The 12,893-nt window shown below is 35.7% G+C and overlaps 1 protein-coding gene across 5 annotated transcripts in view; it reads left to right on the top strand.

Moving 5' to 3' along the window:
• The window catches only part of CD2AP (CD2 associated protein), a 105,861-nt gene that overhangs the window by 32,606 nt on the left and 60,362 nt on the right, over positions 1-12,893 (top strand). For all 5 annotated transcript variants that reach the window (XM_089918638.1, XM_089918640.1, XM_089918639.1 and 2 more), the window contains 2 exons: positions 1,489-1,649; positions 8,739-8,892. In XM_089918638.1, the coding sequence (XP_089774764.1) occupies positions 1,489-1,649; positions 8,739-8,892 (315 nt within the window). The remainder of the gene's footprint in view (positions 1-1,488; positions 1,650-8,738; positions 8,893-12,893) is intronic.

Genomic DNA, 12,893 nt, shown 5'->3' with positions numbered 1-12,893 from the left:
AGGAGTACATTCCTTCCTTGTGTTTTGTTTATAAGGTCAAATGAAACCTTCCCAGAACCCCTGCTTACATTGTATTGGTCAATCGATCCATCGCATGTGTATTTGAAAACCAGTCTGTGTGTGGGGGGCGGGGAGGGAGAGGGAGAGGGAATATGAATGGAATTGACTATAAATCAACTATCTTTAGACCTTTGCCTCTTTGACCAGCAGCGTTAGGTATCCTAGGACCTACTTAGTCAGTCTGCATTTAAGCAAGATTCCCAAGTCAACAGGATGACTTGATTGTACATTAGTGTTTGAGACGTGCTGGTCTAGAATAGTTAAGATTTAACCCCCTAGGACTGAGAGAGAAGCCTCATTTGTAAAAGTACAGGGTCTCCATATACCTGAACAAAATCAAGTTTCAGTGAGAAAGGACGAAGGAAGAGGAGTCAGTGTGGGAATGGCTGTTGGTTTGGCAGCCAGCAGTGTCTGCCCATACTCCCTTTCCTTTTTTTTGGTTGTTGTGTGTGTGTGTGTGTGTGTGTGTGTGTGTGAGTGTTCTTTTTTCTTATCATTTTTATAGGAGGAAGAAAAGATGAGTGGAGGTATGGCTTGTGAAAATGTTAATGCTATGTGTATATGATGTCCTATTATAACCTAAAATCTTAAAAGAGGTGAAATGGATCCTTAAGAGTCTTCATTTCAGGGTGTATTCATTTTCTACTGTTCTGTGAAGAATATTGCCACAAACTTAGCAACTTAAAACAATATACATTTATTATCTCACAGTTTTTGTGATTCACCAGTCTGGGCATGGCTGAGTCCCTCACAAGGCTGCAGTCAGTGTATTGATCAGGGCTGGGTTCTCAACTGGGGAAGGATCTGCTTCCAAGCTCACATGGTTGTTGGCATCATTCAGTTCCCTGTGGGCTGTTGGACTGAGGGCCTCAGTTTTTTGCTGGCTGTCAGCCAGAGGCCTCCTCAGTTGCTTGCATGCGGTCCTTTCCATAGGCCAGCTCAATAAAGCATCTTGCATCTTCAGATCCAGCAAGTGACAGAGTTTCCTAGCAAGGTGGACGTTACAATCTTATGTAATCACATACAGATCCATCCTCTTTGTCATATTCTGTTGGTTAGAAGTCAGTCATAGGTCATATCCACACTTAAGGAGAGAGAATTACATAAGGACATGAATATCAAGAGATGGGGATCATGGGAACCACTTTAGAGTGTGTCACAAAGGATCTCTAGCTGACTGGAAAAATAAGTGACGATGTAAATTGCACATTGTGTTGAGGTTCCTGCTTAAAACTGGTACTGTGCATTATACTCAGGCAATCAAGAAATTTGCTGATGTAGCCAAATATTTAAAACAGAGGTAAGCTTTGATGGTACCTTTGTAATATTAATTATCATTGCTAAACAGTTTCCTTAGTTTTAAGTTTATTAACATGGTTAATAGCATTTCGTGAATTAAGCTTTAGATGTTTCTTTCTTTTTTTTTAGTTGACTATATTGTGGAGTATGACTATGATGCTGTACATGATGATGAGTTAACTATTCGAGTTGGGGAAATCATCAGGAACGTGAGAAAACTACAGGAGGAAGGATGGCTAGAAGGAGAACTAAATGGGAGAAGAGGAATGTTTCCTGATAATTTTGTTAAGGTAAGCATTCTCAGTTAAATTCCTAGCTGTTGCTTCACAGGATTCATTCATTCATTCATTCATTTATCTATCTATTTATTTATTTATGGCTGTGTTGGGTCGTTGGGTCTTCGTTGCTGTGCACGGGCTTTCTCTAGTTGCGGCGAGCGGGGGCTACTCTTCATTGCGGTGCGCGGGCTTCTCATTGTGGTGGCTTCTCTTGTTGCAGAGCATGGGCTCTAGGCGCAGGGGCTTCAGTAGTTGCAGCATGCGGGCTCAGTAGTTGTGGCTTGCAGGCTGTAGAGCACAGGCTCAGTAGTTGTGGTGCATGGGCTTAGTTATTCCGTGGCATGTGGGATCTTCCTGGACCAGGGCTCGAACCTGTGTCCCCCGCATTGGCAGGCAGATTCTTAACCACTGTGCCACCAGGGAAGCCCAGTGTTTGAGCTTTGAAGCAGCTTTTTTATGAGCTTCATACTGATTCTGGAGATGCTACAGGTTATTATATGATCTGTTATTGTTACAGTGTTTTTACTTTAGTGCTTTAAAAAATAAGTGAGTATGTTTACAGAAGATGTCTCAGGTGCTGGTAAGTGAATTGCTGTTCCTTATATTTTTTAATTTAAAGTGGAATTTTGGTCCCTTTTGAAGAGTTCTCGGAGCTTGATAATGTGTTTCAGGCTTTTTTTTTTTTTTTTTTTTTGCGGTATGCGGGCCTCTCACTGTTGTGGCCTCTCCCGCTGTGGAGCACAGGCTCTGGACGCACAGGTTCAGCGGCCATGGCTTACGGGCCCAGCCGCTCCGTGGCATGTGGGATCTTCCCGGACCGGGGCACGAACCTGTGTCGCCTGCATCGGCAGGCGGACTCTCAACCACTGCGCCACCAGGGAAGCCCCTAGAAAATGTTTTAAACTGAATTATTTGTACCCCCTCCTCCCTTTACATCCTGTTTTTCATACCACAAATTTAAATTCGAGGCATTATTATATACATCATGTTAATGTTTACCTTGGACTTACCTGGAAAGTTAAATTTTAATTTTTGCCCTTAAAGAGTTAATAAATTTCTTTCTGCTAAGATATTTTAAGTTGTAGAAATAATTTAAACCAGGAAAGCTTGAGTGTCAGAAGCTAGACTGGTTTTGCTTTGTGGATCAGTACTCATTACCTGCATGTCAGTGTCATCTGTGACCTCAAGGAGTCTAGCAGCTTTGAGAGAAGGGTCTCCATGTAGGCCTGATGTCTTTTGAGTCATAGGTACTCTAGCCCTCATTCCCTGCAGTTCTTATCCTAAAACTCTTTCATCCTAGGGCTGAAAGCTCAAATAACATTCTTGAATTACCAAAACTAGTATGAAAAGTATGACCATCATAAACTTTGGGGGCATTTTCAGTCCACTTCAGTAAGTGTTGTGTGTCTGAAAGAATATGGTTAAGAGAAGCGTTCTTTATTTAGTGTTTTTCCCACTCTACTTCACTTGGCTCTCATTAACATTCTTGTGACAGAAAAAGGAAAGGAGTAGGATGCCATTGACAATGAATGTGCATAACTCCCCCTCCCTTTCCTATTTTTGCCTTTTCCAAATTGGGGAGGGGCTGCTGAAATAGGGAGGCCCTTTGTTAAAATTAGAGAGACAGCAATTATGTGGAGAATAGCATATTTGAGGGAGAGAATAAGTTGAGAAACTTGCAAAATAGCCCTGGTATATTATATCTGTCATTATTTTCCTTGCAAATTTTGATATGTTGGCACTCAGAAGGTACATATTGATTTCATATTATGGAGATTTTCTCCTGTTGGTCATTTTTCTTTAGACTTAAGGGTTTTTTGTGGATATCTATTTAATTTAATTGTAATGAAAACGAAAATCTAATGACTCAAGGTAGTTCCTCTGGATCATACCTTATATACTATCACTTATATTCTGAAAAACAAAATGAAAATTTTAGGAATGAGGTAAACCACTTTGTTATGTTGGAAACCTAATTTTTCAATTGTGGGTCTAATATTGACTCAGTCAAAGCTAAAACAGTGGACATGTATCATATAAATATTTAATCCTGCTTATTTTTCTTTTCTTTAGTAATATCACTCTTCCATATCTTCTGATTTATGCTTCTGTAAAGTGGAAGCACTAGTTTTATATAACACTTCTGGAAATCCTGAATGTTAAATTAAAAATAAGTGTAGTCCCCCCCACCCATCCATGGTTTTGCTTTCCGAAGCCTCAGTTACCCACAGTCAACTGTGGCCCGAAAATATTAAAACAGAAAATTCCAGAAATAAACAATTCGTAAGTTTTAAATTGCGTGCCCTTCTGCCTAGGATGTGAATCATCCCTTTGTCCAGCATACCCTACCCATCACTTAGTAGTAGCCCTCTTGATTATCAGATCAACTGTCACAGTATTGCAGTGCTTACATTCAGGTAACCCTTATTTTACTTAATAATGGCCCCAAAGCTTAAGAATAGTGATGCTGACCTTTCAGGTATGTGAACGGAAGCTGTAAAGTGCTTCCTTTAAGTGAAAAGATGAAAGCTTAATAAGGAAAGAAAAAAAAATCATGTGCTGAGGTTGCTAAGATCTATGGTAAGAATGAATCTTCTGTCTGTGAAATTGTGAAGAAGAAAAAAGGAATTCATACTAGTTTTGCTGTCTCACCTCAAACTGGAAAAGTTATGGTCACGGTGTGTGATAGATGCTTAGTTAAGATGGAAAAGGCATTATATTTGTAAGATTTTTTGAAAGACAGAAATGACATTCACATAACTTTTATTAGAGTATATTGTTATAATTGTTCTATTTTATTATCAGTTGTTAATCTCTTACTGTGTCTAATTTATAAATTAAACTTTATCTTAGGTATGTATATATAGGAAAAACCACAGTATATGTAAGACTCAGTACTGTCTGCATTTCCAGGCATCCACTGGGGGTCTTGGGACCCTGTGGATAAGGAGGGACTACTGTATTCCTCAGATTTTAATTAGCATAAGCAGGACTGTAACTCTGTTTAGGGATTTGGTGATTAAGATATCTGTCTATTCCATTTGAGAAGTAAAAGGAAGCTCTTGCCATCTAATCTGGTTTTTATTATTCTTTGTGACCTTTGCTTCTAGGTTGTAGAGGGTAATTGCTTTCTATTTTCAGATCATGGTCATGTACTGGCCATGATCAAATAACCAAATTGTAAAATAGATATATTTCAACATGAAGGAGTGGTTTGTGAATCTTATTGATTAACCTTTTATCTGTTTTTGGTCAGTGTAATCAGAATTAAGTATATTTGATTACCTCAGTAGATGGAGAGTAACTATATCTTCTCCAGCCTTTTTAAAGCTACCCCTCATTTGCTTATATTTTTTGTCTTTTCCTTTAATTTGCTACTTCATACTCCTTATCCTACTTTCTTATCCTTATGAAACCAAGCAAATCAATATAGTACATTCTTATCTATATGGAGATTATCCACAATGTATTTTTTTCTTGGCCAATTTTGTATTGACATTACCTGTTGTGTAGGAGGCTTCCCTCATTTGTAGAATGAGATTTAGTTTTTTTGAGTTTGCTTTCTCAATACATGATACTTTCTCAAGTGAAGACACCTCTTTTACTGCATCTCCTGGAGTCATTTTCAAAGTCAGTAAAGGAAGCAAAGTTTGTACGAAAGAGATGCTATAATGTTAATATGTATTTTATTTACTGGCTGACTAGGTAAAAGGAAACAAAGGGCAGAAGAAGGAAGAAACACTGGAAGCCTTAGTAACACTTCATAGGTACTCAATATAATTGCTATTTAAGATGATAGCCAAAGAGTAATTTGGAGGTACTATGTGTCCAGGAACGAGGGAAGAGAATAGGTTGATGAGACAGAGAGAGAGAGAGAGAGAGAGAGAGAGTTCGTGTGTGTGTGTGTGTGTGTGTGTGTGTGTGTGTGTATCTGGTGGAAATAGATTGTAGCAGGGAGGGGTTCCAGAGGCGGAGGGGGTGGAGCCTAAAGCAGACTTTACCTTATTTGTAATTTTACTTAGAGCTGAAAGTCGCTTGATACTTTTGATAACATCTTAGTTGGCACAGTGTATTTGGAAGGCTGTAAACCTGAGTTTTCCCTATTCAGTGTAGACTGTATATATTTTAATTTTGTTTTCCTTCCCCTTTTGTGTTTTTTGTCCTCAGAAGATTTATTATACCTAATATTCATGGATTTGATTGTGTCTCAGTGAATATTGAAGGTCCTCAAAATGTTTCTAGATCTTGAGCAATATGTTGTAAATTAATATTTTTAGAAGCGGGAGACATTGTCATTATATTAATATATCATACTTGTTTATGTGGTTAATTTTTATTAAAAGATAACACAAATATCTAGTTATTTAGCTAGCCAACAGGATAGAACCAAGATTTATACCCAGGTCATCTTGTCTCTTGAACCTGTCTGCTGTCTCATATTTGGTCAGATTGGAATTCTTTTCCTAGAGGAATAAGATTTGAATATCAAGCCAAGTTCTTGGTCTCCTGTACCAATAGCTTTCAGCTTTTTTAGTTTTTATTTAATCTTTTTAAAATGTAGGTAGCCCAGTAGTGGGATTGCTGGGCCGTATGGTAGTTCTATTTTTAGTTTTTTAAGGAACCTCCATACTGTTCTCCATGGTGGCTGTATCACTTTACATTCCCACCAACAGTTCAAGAGGGCATATACCCTGAGAAAACCATAATTCAAAAAGAGTCAAGTATCACAATGTTCATTGCAGCTCTATTTACAATAGCCAGGACATGGAAGCAACCTAAGTGTCCATCGACAGCTGAATGGATAAAGAAGATGTGGCACATATATACAATGGAATATTACTCAGCCATAAAAAGAAATGGAATTGAGTCATTTGTAGTGAGGTGGATGGACCTAGAGTCTGTCATCAGAGTGAAGTAAGTCAGAAAGAGAGAAACAAATACTGTATGCTAACACATATATATATAGAATCTAAAAAAAAAAAGTTTCTGAAGAACCTAGGGGCAGGACAGGAATAAAGACGCAGACATAGAGAATGGACTTGAGGACACGGGGAGGGGGAAGGGTAAACTAGGACGAAGTGAGAGAGTGGCATGGACATATATATACTACCAAATGTAAAACAGATAGCTAGTGGAAAACAGCCACATAGCACAGGGAGATCAGCTCCATGCTTTGTGACCACCTAGAGGGTTGGGATAGGGAGGGTGGGAGACACAAGAGGGAAGGGATTTGGGGATATATGTGTACATATAGCTGATTCACTTTGCTGTACGGCAGAAACTAACACAACATTGTAAAGCAATTATACTCCAATAAAGATGTTAAAAATAAATAAATAAAATGTAGGTGGCTCATGAGATGTTCAAGAGAATCCAAAATGAATACTCCTTGGCATGTTGAGGTTTGTAACTACCAGTTTTTACATAGATTTCATATTTTCATTAGATTGAAAAATATTTAGTGCAGTCTGAAAACCGTGAGGTTTTCATATGGTGTGTCATGTATTAATAGCAAATTGAAGTGTTTTTCCTTAAGTACATTACCAATAAAAATGAAGCAGCCACTATAGTGTGAAATGTTTTGTGTGTCTTCTATGATTTGTACTTTAATAATTTTCAGAATTTTTCACCAACTTAACAGTTTTCCCAAAATGGAAAACTTTTTTTCTGTTTGCAAAATGATATGCCTTGTTAAAAAACACAAACAAAGCAAGCATCAAACACTTCTGAACAGTATAAAGAAGTCAAAGTAATCTGAAATCCTACCAGCTAGAGAGTAACAACTAGTTAACATTGCAGTAGACATAAACACCTGGAGATACAGATTCTTTGTTAACTTTATATGTGAAAAATACCTCCTGGTTAGTGATTTTCTTTATTTTCCATGGTTACTTTTAATGAACAGAAACTGTTAATTTTAATATCAAATGTGTGAAGTAGGAATCCAGTTTCACTCCCTACTCCCTAAATGTGGAGCATTATAAGCACCATGTGTTTTAAGATTCAGTTTTTTCCCCTCACTTTTTGCCTGTTGTAAATCAAGTTTGTCTGTTTATGGACTCTTTATTTTGTTTCATTATCAGTATGTCTGTTTATATGCCAGTACACACTAATTTATAGTATCATACAGTTTTTCTTTATATCTTGGTTAAAAGAAAAGTCCCCTCACTTTCTTTTCACTGAAGTATTTTGGGTGTTCTTGGTCTTTCGTTCTTCTCTACAAATTTAGAACCAGTTTTTTTAATTGCTCTCCCAAATCTGTGATATATTTATTCAGTTGCATTGCATCATTGCATCAGTTTTAAGGGAAAATGCTATCTTTATGATAATGAGTTTTCAGTCACTGAACATGGCATGACTTCTCTTTCATATGTCTTCTTTTATGTCTTCCAATAAAACTTCATACTTCTTTTCATGAAGATTCACCTATCTTCTGTTAGACCTATGACTTAGGGTTTATCAAACTACAGCCCATGGGCCAGATCTAAACACCACTTGTTTTTATAGTGTCCATGAGCTGAGAATGCTAGCTAAGAATTATACAAATAGTTGGAAAAATTTGAGTGAAGAACAGTATTTAATGACATGTGAAAAATTATATGAAATTGAAATTTTAGTGTTCATAAATAAAATTTTGTTGGAGCATAGCTCTGTTCATTCATTTAAGTATATGACTGCTTTTGCACTACAAATGGCAGAGTTCATTGTTGCAACAGAGATTGTATGGCTTGCAAATCCTAAAATATTTTACTATCTAGCCTATTATAGAAAAAGTTTGCCCAGTTCCCTGACTTAGAATTATTGTTTGTCTTATTGTTTGTTTATGATTGCAGGGTTTCTTTGTGTGTTGGGATAGAGGTGGTGTTTCAGCCTCACTTGGTTTACCTCTATCTCTAGTTCTGATAAGACTTAAACTCCTAATAAGTCATTGTTACCAAAGTGTGTTATATTCTTTAGATATGTGTGGGCAGAGAAAAAGGTTGAAAACTGTTGATATTATGTTTTATATAATAATCACTGTACCTGGTTTTGGTATTTTACATTTGAGAATTTAATAAAATACAACTTAATTTGCCTATTTGCTGATTTCCCCTTTTGTAGGAAATTAAGAGAGAGACAGAATCCAAGGATGACAATTTGCCCATCAAACGGGAAAGGCAAGGGAATGTAGCAAGTCTTGTACAACGAATAAGCACCTATGGACTTCTAGCCGGAGGAATTCAGCCACATCCACAAACCAAAAACATTAAGAAGAGTATGTAAATAATTTTTTTCCTGTTTATTTAAATCAAAATAGAATGTGGTTTTATAACAGTCCATAAGTTATAGTAAGAAAAATTAGCTCAACCTTTTGTAACAGAGTACAAAAACTTCCTGCTTATTCTCATGTTACTACTTATTGGCCCATGTATTCAGTCTTCATCTGGTAATCCAGCATGAGCTGCCGACAGCCATCTGTAGGGATTGGAAATTAAGATATAAGGCATTGTTTTCTTATTAGTCTTACATACTCTATTAAATAGTTAACACTTTGCCTTAAATTTACTTTAATATCATTTATTTAATGGGATGCTAAAATGTCTGCTCATCCTTAAGCAGTATAGATGTAAGCATTTGATAAAACGTTTTCTTTAGTGGTTAGCCATCTGAACATGTACATTCAGTTTTCCAAGGTGGCTGGCCCAGCAGAGTGCTTTTTAAGTATTCAGTGTAAATATGTTAAGAGAACAGTTTAGCATAGAGAGAGAGCACCATGTTTAAAATCGGACATGAATTTGAGTCTGTCTTACAACCTTAGATCACTTAAACTCTTGAGTTTTATTTTACTGCTGGTGAGAAAGTTGTAAGAAAAAAAGACTGGTAATACTGCTGTTCTCAAAAACTTAGTCTTGGAAAGACTGTTACTCAAAAAAGCATTAAACATATACAAAGAAGTACTACATTTGTGGGAGCGGATAGTGTTTTAACATAGTAAACCTGAAGCCCCTTGAGAGACTGAATACTGACTACTATGTTCAATTTGATTTAATATGTTATAAATGAGTATTTAACCACATTTATCTTCGATCAGTGTCTTTGATGTTGTGGTCCCTTGTGCTTGACGTTGGTACTAAAATGCCTTATGTGCCAAGTAGTCTATAATATAAAGAAATTTTGTTTACATACATTTCACAAATGTAAGACTATTAATGATTTTTATATTGTCCTCATATCTCAACCTGTTACTTTCTGTGCTACTGTCTATGAATTTGGGGAAACGTCCACTTTCTGGGTTATATCACCCTTTGATTATTTTCATAAAATGAAAACAGATTTTCATAAAAAACAGGTTTCATGACACTGAGACCAATAAAGGGTTATAGGTGTTCTTTGTTTCCCAGTAAATGCAATGTACAAACAATATTTAGATATTACCCATACTGCTGTCAGCGTACTGCCTGAGGGTGGGCAGTTTACTAGTTCTAGTTGTCCTCGACTCTTTAACTCTGTCTGGGGATTGGGGGATAGATAACAGTATTTCCACATCCTACAGGTGAATCTCTATATGGAATTTCTATGCACGAGGAGAATTTTAGACCCACAAAAGGGTTATTTGTGACCTCTGTTGTAAAACTTATTTACTACTTTCTTCAGCTTTACTGAGCTATAAAGGGACAAATTTCATCTTAAGTAGAGGCTGGACAAAGGACATCAAGGTTATTTTGTCTCCTAATGGGAAAGGACTCTAAATTTTACCTTCCTTGAGAACCCTGGTCATAATTCATTTTCCTGTAAGAAGGAGAAACCATTATATAGTTGGTGCCAGGAGGCTTAGGCTTTTTCCTAAGGATCCTCCATAATTTGTTTTTAAGTACATGTGCTGCAAAGACTGAATTGGTCATTTGGTGCTAGCTAACATTTAAAACAGGATGCAGGTTGTTTTTGCTTTCAGATTACTTTTCCAGGAAAAGCAGCTAATGTTTTTTTTTTCTTTATCAGATTTTTTTTTTTTTGTTACTGTTAGTTTGAATCATATCCTTAATTTATGGAATAGATCAGTTATTCAAAAGCCGTTCATTGTAATGTTAAATAATAGTATATACCCTTTTAATCAATACCATTAATATTTAAAAAAAAAACATTTTAAAGGTTGGTAATGATAAAGCCTGCATTGTGAAGGTTCATTTCAAATCTTTGTGTGCCAAGACAGGTGAATCTGCATGTGTGTTGAATGTTGTCTAAGCAACTAAAAGGAGAAGTTCAGATAGATAGTATGATATCTGGAGACTGGAATTGTTAGCTATTTTTCTCTAGTCTCCAAAGCCAAAAAGTGTTGGCCTTTTTGCAAAGTCTAGTCACAAAACCATTGAAACTTTTGCTATTGCGTGTAAGTTAACTATGATATCCTCTTTAGTAAGACAGGTATTTTCTAGAGTGAGCACAGAAAATTTTCCTGGATAAAGTTGATTGCAATAAGTTGCTAAAGTTACAGAAAAGAACCTATTTACACTTCTCATAGCAAAAACATGTACAAATGACATTACTGCTGAGACCCTTGTAAAATCAGGCACAAAGATAATGGTGTAGTTTACTTGCATTAATAAATGACATCTTTCAGCATCACAATTCTATATAACATACAATGTGGAATATTAGTAGATATTTCACTTTACATTTGGAAAAAAATTGATGCCAGATATGAATCTACTTAAGGCATGTGTGAGGGAAGACATCAGTGCTTGTAACTTTGTATTCCTTATTAGTGGGAACTCATGCTACAGAAGTGATTTTTCACCTAGTTAATAATTATTTTGAATGTAAAATATACATTTAGATTGATACTGATAGATCACTAGTAGTTATACAGAAAGAAATGATACATGAAAAATTAGTTGACTAAAATGCTAATCTACACAGTGTTTCATTCTCAGAGAACAATTGGTAGCATGCCTCCCAATTCTGAGTCATTTTTGAAGAAGATAATGAAAGTTCTGAATATCATCAAAATATGGTCACTGACTATACATCTTTACAGCATACATTACAAAAAGGGGGGGCATATTATTTCAGGCTCTGCTCTTTGACATTAAAATATTCTGACTTATAAGGGGAAAATGACTCACTCAAATGACTCCTCCCCAGCTGTGGCCTCTCAAATAAATGAATGGGGTAGGGTGTTTTGATTTTGTATTTTATTTTGAAAAACTTAAAATCTTACAGAAAAGTTGAAATAATAATTGTACAGTAAACATGGTGTATTCTTCACCTAAGCTTGCTGTTAACATTTCGTTATATTGGCTTTATCTCTATATACATGTATAAATACATTTTTAAACTAAATCAGTTGAAAGTATGTTGTAGACATGATACTTCATCCCTAAGCACATGCGTTTTTTTTTATTCATGACTGTGGCGATCATGTCTTCTAAGATTTTGATTATCTTAAGTGGTATATCTCAGCAGTATAGCTAGAATCTTGAATAGCTTGAATTTTTCACTTAATGGCCTAAGTAATATGATTTTTTTATTGCTGAGAATAAGAAAAAAATTTTAAAGAAGATTCAGCCATGTAGCAAATGGCTCAGTCTTAATGTTTCTTAACTCTTGATGATTATCTTTGCTTACTGGAGAAAAAATTGATTAAAAAAGTATTTTTTTATATTAGAAAATTTTAAATGCTATAATAAAATCTGAAGATATACTTTCCAGAACCAAATGAAACCAAAAACGGATCAGAAATCTTTTTGTTGCTATCTCTGAAATTTTAGCATTCAACCTCCCAGCTTCTGAGTGTGGTATGCTTTTTATTTTAGCATTTGCTGGAAAAATTAAAACTATTCTTCAATAAGAAATAGTTCCACAGTTTAAGAACTCTGTTTGATCTGAATATTTAGATCTATTTTTTAGAACCATGAAATACTTGCCATTTTTGATGACCTACATTTGAAAATACAGGATTTTCTGTTTCAGTAGAAACAACAGGAAGGTCACTTTAGTGTGTAATTTCACACAATTTGGTTTTGTTTTTCAAAAAATATAAAATATTTCTAAAAGGTTTTTCTGAAGTTATTTGACATTTATGTGTTGAATACCATAATACCTGTGGGTATGAAGACCATAAGAGCAATGTTAGTGTGGACAGTCAAATCTGCCAAATAAAGCTGGGTATGGATAATGATTCAAAACTCACAGTTTAACAGAGGAAAACATCAAATTACTGTAATACAGGGGTGATAGTAATGATTATACCTCATAGGGTTTTAGAGGTATTAACAC

Source organism: Delphinapterus leucas, chromosome 10 (assembly GCF_059928025.1).
Source record: "Delphinapterus leucas isolate spDelLeu-1000000601 "Yukka" chromosome 10, BTC_Dleu_Yukka2, whole genome shotgun sequence".
Classification (NCBI taxonomy): domain Eukaryota; kingdom Metazoa; phylum Chordata; class Mammalia; order Artiodactyla; family Monodontidae; genus Delphinapterus; species Delphinapterus leucas.
The sequence above is the reverse complement of the archived record's forward strand: the minus strand, read 5'-3'. Positions and strand labels throughout refer to the sequence as shown.